General features: G+C 46.7%; 1 protein-coding gene across 2 annotated transcripts in view; it reads left to right on the plus strand.

Moving 5' to 3' along the window:
- Positions 1-3,883: 3,883 nt before the first annotated feature.
- The window catches only part of LOC140405482 (ceramide synthase 6-like), a 139,100-nt gene continuing 128,418 nt past the window's right edge, over positions 3,884-14,565 (plus strand). Inside the window, exon 1 of one of the 2 annotated variants that reach the window (XM_072493975.1) lies at positions 3,884-4,164. In XM_072493975.1, the coding sequence (XP_072350076.1) occupies positions 3,995-4,164 (170 nt within the window). In that variant the 5' untranslated portion in view covers positions 3,884-3,994. The remainder of the gene's footprint in view (positions 4,165-14,565) is intronic. The other variant, XM_072493976.1, reaches the window with a different exon arrangement.

The following is a 14,565-nucleotide window of genomic DNA, read 5'->3' on the forward strand; positions in this document are numbered from 1 at the left end:
GCTCATCTGCAGGCTAGAAATAGTTCATATGGATCATTGGGAGGCTGGGACATTGTTTGTAATAGCAGCCTGTGATGGATATCAGAAATGGTCATATTTTATATTTTTTTGCAGTAATGTTATTAAAACCAGGGTTACTATGCATACAGACAGTATGACTGCTAGTGCTGTGATTAAGGTGTTGTAAAAGTGAAGTAATCATTGATTTGCAAGTGAAGTGTTCTGCTAATAGATCTTGAGAACAATTTCTTTGTTTACAGATAGCTAGTTAATGGAATATTGTTTAGGTTTGAAGAACCCCTGGAGTGTATCTAATTTATGAGAGGTATTGTGTTTGGCCCTGGCTAAACAAGTCAAGGGACATCCTGCAAGAATAGACAAAACAATGCCTTATGCTTTGGGTATGGATGATGTAACTACTGGGAGGAGCCAGATCGATCTGGAAAGTCAGTAGGTCCTAGAACTCTAATCTGAACAGAGGTGTTTCAATTTGGTCTCTCTTTCTTTGTTGCTAATGTCGTTAATTTTGTGATTAAAGTTTGTTTTAACATAAAAAGATACCTATTGGTCAATGTCATCACTCTTGTGGTGCAGTAATATTTCCTCACAGTTTTACAAATTGAAAATAGTTGGGTCCTCCTTCGGGATTCCAACAAGTCCTACCGGGAATGCCTGCTTTCAGTCTTGCGCTGACCTGATAATATGCAATTTACTTTAGTCAGGCAAAGAGATTGCCTTTGTATCTTTCAAATCTATCTTCATCCACAGTTTTGTAGCCATAAGCTGTCTCCATCTGGGGATAAATATGGTAAGACTTCATTAGTTCAATTTACACAGTTCCATCACATGTAGAGATTATTGTGCTGATGCAAGGCACTGAGTGTAATGTTGATGCTTATTTAACAAACACTCAATTTGGGGTCCACGAAAAAGTGAGAATGAATCGTCAATCCGGACTTATTTACCATTCGGTATAATTTTATTAATGTTTGATAAATAATAATTAACAGTTTTAACATGAGCTTCATAGTCTGTCAGCATGGTGTTTTCCACCAGTTCAGAAAAAACTGAGCACAACACGGACAAACAATATTTCTGGTGTCTGCCTAAATGGTAGAAAGGCTCATTGTGCATCTTAGAGGTACACTTTCTCATATACTTTGCACATAACTTCAATTTTTAGTTCATAAATATGGGCTTGCCCATGGAAGTTGACATTTGCAGTAACCCCAAATAAATCATATTAAGAAATAGGTCTACTTCACAAGTGCAGCATGGTAGCACAGTGGTTCGCACAGTTGCTTCACAGCTCCAGGGTCCCAGGTTCCCGGCTTGGGTCTCTGTCTGTGCGGAGTCTGCATGTTCTTCCCTTGTCTGCGTGGGTTTCCTCCGGGTGCCCCGATTTCCTCCCACAGTCCAAAGATGTGCAGGTTAGGTGGATTGGCTATGCTAAATTGCCCTTAGTTTGGGTGGGGTCACGGGGATAGGGTGGAGGTGTCGGGATAGAGTGGAGGTGTGGGCTTAGGTAGGGTGCTCTTTCCAAGGGACAGTACAGACTCGATGGGCCAAATGGCCTCCTTCTGCACTGTAAATTCTATGATTCTACAACGTACACGCATTATGTGAAATTAATATTTTGTTCCTGTCCGTTTAATTAAAACCAAATTTGAACAAGAATCATTCAGAAAACATTGACTAAGTTAGTCAGCTGTCGATAGAAAATAGCACATTGAAGGTTTTAACAGCAAATAGGTTGAGGCAGGGGTGAAGACAGTTGATGTTATGTAGCTGTAAGTAGGTGATCCTTCTGTTGGTGAGGATTAGGGGGTCAAAAGTTGAGCTCAGGGTCAAGTAGGGTGCCAAGGTTGGGAACAGTCTGGTTTAACTTGAGACAGTAGCCAGGGAGGAAAATGGAATTGTTGGCTATGGAATGGAGTTTTGACAAGAACAAAAGCAATCGCTTAAGTCTTCCCAATATTCAGATTGGATGACAGACCAGCAGTCTGACAGCACAAAGACAGTGAAGTGTTTGAAAGAAATAGTAGAATGGATGAATTCAATGTCGTCAGCGTGCATCTGGAATCTGAACTTGTGTCTTTGAATGATGTTATCAATGGTTATCATGTAGATGATAAATAGGATGAGGCCAAGGATAGATCCTTCAGGGACAACAGAGATAATTGTGCAAGATGAGACAGATGTCATTGAATGTGATTCTCTGGCTACAACTAGACAAATGAGAGTGAAAACCAGATGAAGATAATCCTACTTGATAACAGAAGCATTGGAGGAAGATAGTGTTGTGAACCATGTCAAAGGCAGATCATGAAGAATGTGAAGGGATAGGTTACTACGGTCACAGTCACAGAGCATGATTTTAACTTTGACTAGGGCCGCTTTAATATTGTGGTGGGGTAGAAACCTGAATGGAGAACTTCAAACATGGTGTTCCATGAATTTGAAGAGGAAAAGGAGGTTGGAATTAATACTTTGAATTAGCTGGTCTTTTGTTTATTGTGGGGCATTGTAGAAGTTCTTTCACTTCTTAAAAATACATTTAGAGTACCCAATTCTTTCTTTTTTCCAATTAAGGGACAATTTAGCGTGGCCAATCCACCTACCCTGCACATCTTTGGGTTGTGGGGGTGAGACCCAGGCAGACAAGGGGAGGTAGAAGTTCTTTCACAAGTGTGGAAGACCCTGTAAGTCACAGGTATTACATACAGTATCTCATAGATACAGAAGCTTTGTGAATTGTCAATGGTGCACTGCTTAATTTGGTACAAAAACAGAAAATACTGGACAATCTCAGCAAGTCTGACAGCATCTGCGGAGAGAGCGGGGAGCTAACGTTTCGAGTCTGGACGGCTCTTTGGCAAATCTTTGACGTATAATCTTTGTCAAAGCTTCAACAAAGAAGCTTTGTCAGACCTGCTGAGATTGTTCAGCATTTTCTGTTTGTTTCAGATTTCAGCAGCCGCAGTAATTTGCTTTCATCTTTGTGTGTAATTTGGTACATGGTAAGATTACAGGCTTTGGCAGAGATAAAACATATCGTCACTCTTTTCAGAAACTTCACAGTTGCCCATCTCAAAAATAACTCCGTAACTTCCAACATCCCATTCCAGAGACCAGCTCATACCTTTGAATACATTGTACAATGTGGCTTGCCATGTTTTTTTTTATAAATGATGTGGCGAAGCCGGCATTGGACTGGGGTTGGCACAGTAAGAAGTCTTACAACACCAGGTTAAAGTCCAACAGGTTTGTTTCTAATCCCTAGCTTTCGGAGCGCAGCTCCTTCCTCAGTTTCACCTGAGGAAGGAGCTGCGCTCTGAAAGCTAGTGATTTGAAACAAACCTGTTGGACTTAAACCTGGTGTTGTAAGATGTCTTACTTTTTAAATAAATTTAGAGTACCCAATTTTTTTTTCCAATTAAGGGGCAATTTAGCGTGGCCAATCCACCTACCCTGCACATCTTTGGGTTGTGGGGGTGAGACTCACGCAGACACGGGGAGAATCCACACGGACAGTGATCCCGGCCCCGGGTCATTGGCGACGTGAGGCAGCACTGCTAACCACTGCGCCACCGTGCCGCCCCTGCTTGCCATGTTAAAGATGAACTGAATTGGTGGTTTCTTTGAACGAGTTAATGGGGTTGTGCAGGCTTGAATAATGTATTGAACAGACACCATTGTCATGGCAGCATCAAGAACGCTTTTCACTCGACGATTTATTGATGACTGATGTTTTAAGTATTGCTGTAACTGTTAAGAGGTGTCTCAATACCTTCTTTAGAGTGTATAGTGTACAGGGATGCAAGCCTGCTTCATTTCCAGCTCCTCTGGGCACTTTGGATGACGTTATAAAAAAAGGGCAGAGCCCTATCTGGGTGACGTCAGCCACTGGTTATTAGGCAGTACAGCACCGCCCCGCCTGAGAGAAACGGAGCGCGAGAAGGAAGAGGCTTCAAGTCGCTTCACCCACTCAAACATGGCCGGCTTCTCAGCCTGGTTCTGGAACGAGAGATTTTGGCTCCCTCACAACGTCACTTGGGCAGACCTGAAGAACACGGACGACACCAACTACCCGCAAGCCGGCGACTTGCTCTTCGCCTTCCCGCTCGCGTTCGGCATCTTCCTCGTCCGCCTGGCGTTCGAGAGGTAGGATGGGGGAAGGGGAGATGGCGCCCTCACTGACTGACAGGGACGCTTTGGTCAATCGCACGTTGCTGGAACCCTCCGGTCCCCGCCCCCTTTGTGGGGCGGGCGAGCCGTTGATTGGCTTGTCGGGTTCATCGGTTGTCAGGCGCGCGTTGTCTTCGCGCTTCCCATTTGTCCCCTGGCGCTGTCAATCATTAAAGGGGCCTGTCAGCGAGGGGTCTCCACAACACAGTCTTCAAGCAGGATTCCTTTCAATACTTTGCAGCCAAATGAGTTTTCTTTCAGTAAATGTTTATCCAACAGGCAATTGGGCTGCAATGTCAACTTTTATTTGTTGACAAATAATGAATGGATCAATTGACATATTTTGGAACAGTGTGGCACCTGTTTGCAAATCTGTATTTTGGGGCCATCGCCCTCATGCCCAATGTTCAACTACTGGTTGATGCAAGAGAATGGCCTGGAGTGATGTCACCTCTAATCTCTCTGAATAAAGTTAAGGACTCGCTGGGCAATTATTGACTGGGAGTCATTGTCTTTGTGGTCTGCAGGACAGGATGTTAGTAGGCAGTACAATAATTCTCAGCAAGTGCCTATTGGATTGAAGGTGTGAGGATCATGACAGGTCTGTGATACCTTTGCTGTCATCTGGTACCCACTTGCATCTAAATATACAGAGTCAGATTACACATGGAAGTATAGATAACAGAGTGCCCCCCCCCCCCCCCCCCCCCGTTATTGCCATTATATTCAACTGCTTCCTTGGTGGCTCAGTGGGAAAGTGAATTGCCTGTTATGTGCCCACAATTAAAATAACTTGTGTCAATATTTACTATCTAGGCAGGCACCTATATCATTGTAAGGGTTGACTCCTTCAACAGAGCAAACTGGGAGGTTAGAGAAGGTGGAGGTTTTAGCAGGGTGTGATTTGAATGTTTATGCCTATCTAGGCTCCTCTTTCCAGACTGACTTCTGTTTGCAAAGTAAACATATTCAGTCCAATTTGGTTTTAAGTGTCCTTGTTGGCTTGTGCAGTGTATTGGAGCAGCTCTCTGATCAGAGCTCTCCAGGTTTAGCACGCAAACACTGGGAGAATGTGCAAACTCCACATGGCCAGTGATCCAGAGCCAGGATCGAACCTGGGACCTTAGTGCCGCGAGGCAGCTGTGCCAACCACTGTGCCACTGTGCTGCCCTTTTCTTCATCAAATAAGGCAAGAGAGAATGACTACCAACCTGCTAGCCTTGGAAAATGCACCTTCTGTTGACAGTGGTGGCGTGACCACTGTGTAGAATGTGGATGTTGAGGGCGTGATCTGAAAAATGGCAAGCTTTAGAGCAGTAACTTCGAGGGTTACTCATGATTCAACTTTTGAAAAGTGTTTCCCCTATCTTGACAATTTCCTCTCCGCCACAAGTATTTCTTCATCCTGGGCTGTGGTTCCATGACAATGCAAGCGAACATTCTTAACAGTGAAGGCTTTGCATATGAGTCAGCGCTACTCATTCTGATTCCCACAGATGCAATTTCCAGCAATGGGTCGTTCGATTAGAATGAAAGAGAAGCCTGGCTGGGTCACACACACACACACACCCCACCCCTGTCCAGGTGTGTGGAGGGAAATTGTTTTGCCTACCATCTTGCTGACTGAGATGAATGACAACACAGACCAGTGGTTAAGCCTGGAATCTTCATGCTCGGTATCACATCAGGCACTGTTACCAACCTCGAGTGTTTCTGGTTTTGAATCTTAGTGATTTAGGATTACTGGCTGTTTCCACAGTCAGTAATAGGCCAGTGAAACTGTAACTTCTTTATCGGAAGGTTGCAAGTTGAAAAGCCTGATCTGCACTCGGAAATGAAATCTGTTCAACCAGAGTGGCTGATAAAACTCTCACTTTTTCAGGAACATGTTTTTTCTGAGAGCATTCCACAAGTGAAATATCTGCCTTTTTTGCCCAATAGCCTGTAAAGATTTTTTTTGTGTTAGCCATGTGTGGTATGTGGGATGTATGTCTCATCTGAAAGCATTCGCAAATCAAGGGAGTCCCACTACGCTTTTGTCAGCTTGCCATATAGGCAGCACGGTAGCACAGTGGCTTCACAACGCCAGGGTTCCAGGTTAGATTCCTGGCTTGGGTCACTGTCTGTGCGGAGTCTGCAGGTTCTCCCTGTGTCTGCGTGGGTTTCCTCCGGGTGCTCCAGTTTCCTCCCACAGTCCTGAAAGACGTGCTGTTCGGTAATTTGGACATTCTGAATTCTCCCTCTGTACCCGAACAGGTGCCGGAATGTGGCGACGAGGGGATTTTCACAGTAACTTAATTGCACTGTTAATGTAAGCCTACTTGTGACAATAAAGATTATTATTATTATTAACTTTTGAGCCCCTCCCCCATCCTTTTTATTTCATCCTGTCAGTGTTTGACTTAATTTGTGTATTGATTTAACACTAAACACAATTGAGCAGGTTATAATATCCCCTTGCTCCTGCTGCCTATGTTGCAAAGTTCACAGTGCAAAAAGTCAATCTAGATTTCCTGCCGGGTCTCTTTCCATTTGGCTGAAACTGTTGTTATCGGCTCTCTGTTTTATTTTGTGCAACCATGGAGGTTGCTTCTATACTTCATTTCGAAATAGCCAGTTGGTATGGATTGTGTAAAGCTCTCCGCTGGCCTTTCATGCATCTACTCGATGACCTGGATGAGAAATCTCTGGTCGTTGGGGTTCAATTTTCCTGCTGGCAGTGCACCCCCATGGGGCGTTTTCAATGGGAATTCCATTGACCAGCGTCGGGAAGATAGAATAGTGCTGCCGGGAAGCATTCAGCTGGGGCACCGGAGAATGTAGCCACCCGAGTGACCACTAACCAAACTCCTACACTTGGGTGGACAGGTAACCTCCATTTCTGGCTCATTGGAGACTGGAATAGTTTTGAGTTCTGGACTTCTCTCCAGTTTGAAATGAGTCATGCGTTTGCTTTGGAAATAATTCTGAATTGCCCGTTTCACCAAACGCCCAAATTAAATGTCTCAATTTCTTTCCCCTCCCTTACAAATTGGTCTTGGTTTCAATCTACCTATTAGCTTTTCCCAGGTAATCGTGTGGTTTTGATTGGAGTGTGTATAATCTTCATTATAGTCACAAGTAGGCTTACATTAACACTGCAATGAAGTTACTGTGAAAATCCCCTAGTCGCCACATTCCGGCGCCTGTTCGGGTCACAGAGGGAGAATTCAGAATGTCCAATTCACCGAACAGCACGTCTTTCAGGACTTGTGGGAGGAAACCGGAGCACCCGGAGGAAACCCACGCAGACACGGGGAGAACGTGCAGACTCCGCACAGACAGTGACCCAAGCCGGGAATCGAACCTGGGACCCTGGAGCTGTGAACAAACAGTGCGAACCACTGTGCTACACGTGTACTGGTTTAGCACACTGGGCTAAATCGCTGGCTTTTAAAGCAGACCAAGGCAGGCCAGCAGCACGGTTCAATTCCTGTACCGGCCTCCCGAACAGGCGCTGGAATGTGGCGACTAGGGGCTTTTCACAGTAACTTCATTGAAGCCTACTTGTGACAATAAGCGATTTTCATTTCATACATGTATGTGGGGCAGGCTGGATGGACTGGACAGCTTTTGACCTGTTCATCATTCCTTGCAAACCGAACCAGTACAAAATGGAGAACAAGAGGCAATCTTTTTTCTTGATTATGTAATCGGATAAACAGAAATGGAAATATTCAATCTGTTTTTTTTAAAAATTGTAAGCCGCGACTGTAAGGGAGGGGGGGGGGGGGGGGGGGGGGAGATGAGACAACATGCTCTGAAAGGTTAAATCTGTTTCTCTCTCCACAGATGCTGACTGACGTGTTGAGTATTTCTCTGTTATTACCAGAGAAACAAATAATTGTGCCCACCTTCTTCCTTTTAAATGATGTATGAGCTGTGCATGCATCGTAAACAAGATATGAGCAGTAATAAATGTGCCATATTGTCACCATAAAAGGCGAGAGTAACAATCCAATAGCCTTGTGATTATAGCACGATAACAAGAGTGCTTTATACTATCGAAAAAGGAGATAAAAGAATGTAACATTAAAGTCCTTTAACTGTAACTGGCAGTACAGCAGGGCTGGGTTATCGTTTTCATATCTTGAAGAACTGCAAGTACAGAGGTCAACCAAGCTCAAACACTACTGTGTTGAACAAGTAAATATTTAGCAATCTATGAGTGTTAACCGATTACCCTGTATTGGAGTATACTTTAGTGATAGGGAATAAGGGTTGGAACCGTGTTGAGCTACACCACCATGTAGGTGTTGGGACTTTTCCCTCGCCCTTTAGGACGCATGTAGACTTGAGTTGAGGTAAATGTGTCAATAATGGTAGGAAACCCCCATCCAACTTTAGCCTAAATATTTTAAGGGGTAGTGGAACCAATTGTTGTCCTTTTGACGGCACAGATACAGGCTGGACAGGATCTCAGTCACCTACATCCAGGGTTTATAGATGCCTAGAATGTTGCTGAAAAACCAAACCAATTACAATGTGGATCCAATGAGTGTAGTGATAAGTTCCATTTTCTAGCATTTTCATCCCGGACTTTGGACATAAGTTCATCAACTGATCCTACTTTACCACATCTGTATGAATAACACTGTCTCGTTAAATATCAAGAATTACAATAGGTTGTTGGTGTTATGACACCCTGGGCAATGCACAGTCAATTCCAGCCCCACCGGTCCCGGAGTCCCAACACAAAGTGAATTAATCAATAATTTGTATAAGAATTCCCCAAATCTTTGGCCCTTGGCTGCCCAATAATTTACCAGATCTGTAAGCTGAAACTGTTTATTTATAACAGAAGTAAAGATGGAATATGTAATAATTACAAAGGAATAACGGCAAACTAACCTACTGTCCCACCCTCTACCCACGCACAAGACCGACTACACGGAGCGGTGGAAGGTAAAAGAAAGATAAAAGTCCTTGCTTTTGATGTTGAATTCTTTGCAGCAGGCCATCCTCCAGCAGGCTGATTCATCAAAGCCACCGGTGTACAGTTGATGATGGTCTTCTTGCAGAGACATTCGTTCAGTACTCACAGGCATTACGATTTTTTCCGTAAGAGACACTTGGTCTTTATTAAGCTGGGCCTTCAACTCCAGGTTCACCTTTGAGTCTCCGTCTCTCTTAAGACTCTTAATCTCGCATCTGTTATAACCCTGTATGGGACTCAACCAGTGGGGATGATTGTTCCTTCGTGCTGATTGGGATATGAGTTAACCAGCACTAGTATAACAGGTTAGCTGCTGTAGCAGTTGACTGAAAGGAGTGAGGACCCTGAGATGTGTAACAGGGTCCTGTGGAAATACTGCTGTTATACTGAATAAACGTCTTTCTTATTTCACTACGACACGAAGACAGGGCCTTGGTGGTCCATGCCAACCAAAAAGCCCATCTAAGCTAACCCCATTTGCTTGCATTTGGCCCACATCCCACTAAACCATTCTCGTCCATGTATCTGTCCAAATGCCTTTTAAATGTTGTCAATGTCCCTGCCTCAGCCACTTCCTCCGGCAGCTCATTCCACATATGCACCACCCTCTGTGTATTTAAAAAAAAAAAAGAAGTTGCTCCTCCGGTTCCAATTAATTCTTTCCCCTCTTAACTTAAACCTATGCCCTCTAGTTCTCGAACTCTTATCAACTCTTTGGACTCCCCATTGCTGTTTACTTCAGATCAAACCCAGCATCCAGCCCAAGTTTTAATCTCAATCCTTTGCCCTGTCAATAAAATGACATCCATTCAGCCTTACTGGAGAGAGAAGAGTACCCTCATTGGAGTTTTAAAGACCGAAAGCGAAAACTAACCCAGCCTTACTGGGGAAAGAGAAACATTCATCACAACCAATTGCCCGGCATTTCGAGCCAGCTCATTGGCCGCCAGCCAAGTCAGTCAACCAAGTCAGTCAACCTGAATCATCACTGATTTCTTTTGCTTGAATTCAAGGCAAAGGCCCATTAATCACCCATGGATCAAAATTGTAATAGCAAAATATAAAAGAAAGGGTATGAACCAAATTTAAACAGGAGGATCCGTACATTGGACAGGAGGATCCGTACATTGGACAGGAGGATCCGTACATTGGGAGAAGTTAAAAATCATTTAAATCATTATCTGTACTTCAACATATTTGCAGTATCTCTGGATTGGCTGGATTGCTTGGCAAGGTTAGATTCATAGTATGCATTTACATTCAATGTCTCATGTATATTTGGGGTGGTTAATATGTAGTTTATCCTGTCCACGTGGCCAGATGTATAGCATGCAAGTCACAGTTTGCAAATGTTCTTAGTTTGTTGCCTTCTCACCCCATCTATCAAACTCTTTGTGTTTTACCCGTACATGTTCTATGTTGCTTTCAATCTCTCCCTTCTCCGGAACCTGACTTTTTTAGAAATCGGGAACGTGCTCCTTGCAAGCCTGCTTCAGCCGGATGACATGATTCCTGACTTCTACTTTTAACCAATGGCCTAGTTTCTGGGAGGCAAATACAGAGATAACAACACATTGTTCTTCTCAGCAGACAGAGAACAGAGGGTGGCTGTTCACGGGCTGTCTGGCAGAGGACATGCAACTTGATGGAAGACTCATTTTAGGGCTGGAGGATTGAGACAGAAAAGATTGGCATAAAGGATGCCTGAGGGTCAATTGACAAATGGCAACTTGATAGTCGGGGGACAGTGAATATATCCTTAGTCAGGGGGTGGCTACGATCCTTGGTCGGGGGTGGCAATGAATATATCCTCAGTCAGGGGGTGGCAGTGATCCTCGGTCAGGGGGTGGCAATGAATATATCCTTGTATATATCCTTGGTCAGGGGAACAGTGAATATATCCTCAGTCACGGGGTGGCAGTGAATATATCCTCGGTCAGGGGGTGGCAGCGAATATATCCTCAGTCAGGGGGTGGCAGTGATCCTCGGTCAGGGGGTGGCAATGAATATATCCTTGTATATATCCTTGGTCAGGGGAACAGTGAATATATCCTCAGTCACGGGGTGGCTGTGAATATATCCTCAGTCAGGGGGTGGCAGTGAATATATCCTCGGTCAGGGGGTGGCAGCGAATATATCCTCAGTCAGGGGGTGGCAGTGAATATATCCTCAGTCAGGGGGTGGCAGTGAATATATCCTCGGTCAGGGGGTGGCAGCGAATATATCCTCAGTCAGGGGGTGGCAGTGAATATATCCTCGGTCAGGGGGTGGCAGTGAATATATCCTCGGTCAGGGGGTGGCAGTGAATATATCCTTGTATTTATCCTTGGTCAGGGGAACAGTGAATATATCCTCGGTCAGGGGGTGGCAGTGAATATATCCTCGGTCAGGGGGTGGCAGCGAATATATCCTCGGTCAGGGGGTGGCAGTGAATATATCCTCGGTCAGGGGGTGGCAGTGAATATATCCTCGGTCAGGGGGTGGCAGTGAATATATCCTCGGTCAGGGGGTGGCAGTGAATATATCCTCGGTCACGGGGTGGCAGTGAATATATCCTCGGTCAGGGGGTGGCAGTGAATATATCCTCGGTCACAGGGTGGCAGTGAATATAATCCTCGGTCACGGGGTGGCAGTGAATATATCCTCGGTCACGGGGTGGCAGTGAATATATCCTCGGTCAGGGGGTGGCAGTGAATATATCCTCGGTCAGGGGGTGGCAGCGATCCTCGGTCAGTGGGTGGCAGTGAATATATCCTCGGTCAGGGGGTGGCAGTGTATTTATCCTCGGTCAGGGGGTGGCAGTGAATATATCCTCGGTCAGGGGGTGGCAGTGAATATATCCTCGGTCAGGGGGTGGCAGTGAATATATCCTCGGTCAGGGGGTGGCAGTGAATATATCCTCGGTCAGGGGGTGGCAGTGAATATATCCTCGGTCAGGGGGTGGCAGTGAATATATCCTCGGTCAGGGGGTGGCAGTGAATATATCCTCGGTCAGGGGGTGGCAGTGAATATATCCTCGGTCAGGGGGTGGCAGTGAATATATCCTCGGTCAGGGGGTGGCAGTGAATATATCCTCGGTCAGGGGGTGGCAGTGAATATATCCTCGGTCACTGGGTGGCAGTGAATATATCCTCGGTCAGGGGGTGGCAGTGAACATATCCTCGGTCAGGGGGTGGCAGTGAATATATCCTCGGTCACGGGGTGGCAGTGAATATATCCTCGGTCAGGGGGTGGCAGTGAATATATCCTCGGTCACTGGGTGGCAGTGAATATATCCTCGGTCAGGGGGTGGCAGCGAATATATCCTCGGTCAGGGGGTGACAGCGATCCTCGGTCAGGGGGTGACAGCGATCCTCGGTCAGGGGGTGGCAGTGAATATATCCTCGGTCAGGGGGTGGCTGTGAATATATCCTCGGTCAGGGGGTGGCAGTGAATATGAATATATCCTCAGTCAGGGGGTGGCAGTGAATATATCCTCGGTCAGGGGGTGGCAGCGAATATATCCTCAGTCAGGGGGTGGCAGTGAATATATCCTCGGTCAGGGGGTGGCAGCGAATATATCCTCAGTCAGGGGGTGGCAGTGAATATATCCTCGGTCAGGGGGTGGCAGTGAATATATCCTCGGTCAGGGGGTGGCAGTGAATATATCCTTGTATTTATCCTTGGTCAGGGGAACAGTGAATATATCCTCGGTCAGGGGGTGGCAGTGAATATATCCTCGGTCAGGGGGTGGCAGTGAATATATCCTCGGTCAGGGGGTGGCAGTGAATATATCCTCGGTCAGGGGGTGGCAGTGAATATATCCTCGGTCACGGGGTGGCAGTGAATATATCCTCGGTCAGGGGGTGGCAGTGAATATATCCTCGGTCACAGGGTGGCAGTGAATATAATCCTCGGTCAGGGGGTGGCAGCGAATATATCCTCTGTCAGGGGGTGGCAGTGAATATATCCTCGGTCAGTGGGTGGCAGTGAATATAATCCTCGGTCAGGGGGTGGCAGCGAATATATCCTCGGTCAGGGGGTGACAGCGATCCTCGGTCAGGGGGTGGCAGTGAATATATCCTCGGTCAGGGGGTGGCAGTGAATATATCCTCGGTCAGGGGGTGGCAGTGAATATATCCTCGGTCAGGGGGTGGCAGTGAATATATCCTCGGTCAGGGGGTGGCAGTGAATATATCCTCGGTCAGGGGGTGGCAGTGAATATATCCTCGGTCAGGGGGTGGCAGTGAATATATCCTCGGTCACAGGGTGGCAGTGAATATAATCCTCGGTCAGGGGGTGGCAGCGAATATATCCTCGGTCAGGGGGTGGCAGTGAATATATCCTCGGTCAGTGGGTGGCAGTGAATATAATCCTCGGTCAGGGGGTGGCAGCGAATATATCCTCGGTCAGGGGGTGACAGTGAATATATCCTCGGTCAGGGGGTGGCAGTGAATATATCCTCGGTCAGGGGGTGGCAGTGAATATATCCTCGGTCAGGGGGTGGCAGTGAATATATCCTCGGTCAGGGGGTGGCAGTGAATATATCCTCGGTCAGGGGGTGGCAGTGAATATATCCTCGGTCACTGGGTGGCAGTGAATATATCCTCGGTCAGGGGGTGGCAGTGAATATATCCTCGGTCAGGGGGTGGCAGTGAATATATCCTCGGTCACGGGGTGGCAGTGAATATATCCTCGGTCAGGGGGTGGCAGTGAATATATCCTCGGTCACTGGGTGGCAGTGAATATATCCTCGGTCAGGGGGTGGCAGCGAATATATCCTCGGTCAGGGGGTGACAGCGATCCTCGGTCAGGGGGTGACAGCGATCCTCGGTCAGGGGGTGGCAGTGAATATATCCTCGGTCAGGGGGTGGCAGTGAATATATCCTCGGTCAGGGGGTGGCAGTGAATATATCCTCGGTCAGGGGGTGGCAGTGAATATATCCTCGGTCAGGGGGTGGCAGTGAATATATCCTCAGTCAGGGGAACAGTGAATATATCCTCGGTCACGGGGCGGCAGTGAATATATCCTCGGTCACTGGGTGGCAGTGAATATATCCTCGGTCAGGGGGTGGCAGCGATCCTTGGTCAGGGGGTGGCAGTGATCCTCGGTCAGGGGGTGGCAGCGATCCTCGGTCAGGGGGTGGCAACGACCCTCGGTCAGGGGGTGGCAGTGAATATATCCTCAGTCGGAGGTGGCAGTGAATATATCCTCGGTCAGGGGAACAGTGAATATATCCTCGGTCAGGGGGTGGCAGTGAATATATCCTCGGTCAGGGGGTGGCAGTGAATATATCCTCGGTCACGGGGTGGCAGTGAATATATCCTCGGTCACGGGGTGGCAGTGAATATATCCTCGGTCACGGGGTGGCAGTGAATATATCCTCGGTCACGGGGTGGCAGTGAATATATCCTCGGTCAGG

This window comes from Scyliorhinus torazame, chromosome X (assembly GCF_047496885.1).
Source record: "Scyliorhinus torazame isolate Kashiwa2021f chromosome X, sScyTor2.1, whole genome shotgun sequence".
NCBI classification, from domain to species: domain Eukaryota; kingdom Metazoa; phylum Chordata; class Chondrichthyes; order Carcharhiniformes; family Scyliorhinidae; genus Scyliorhinus; species Scyliorhinus torazame.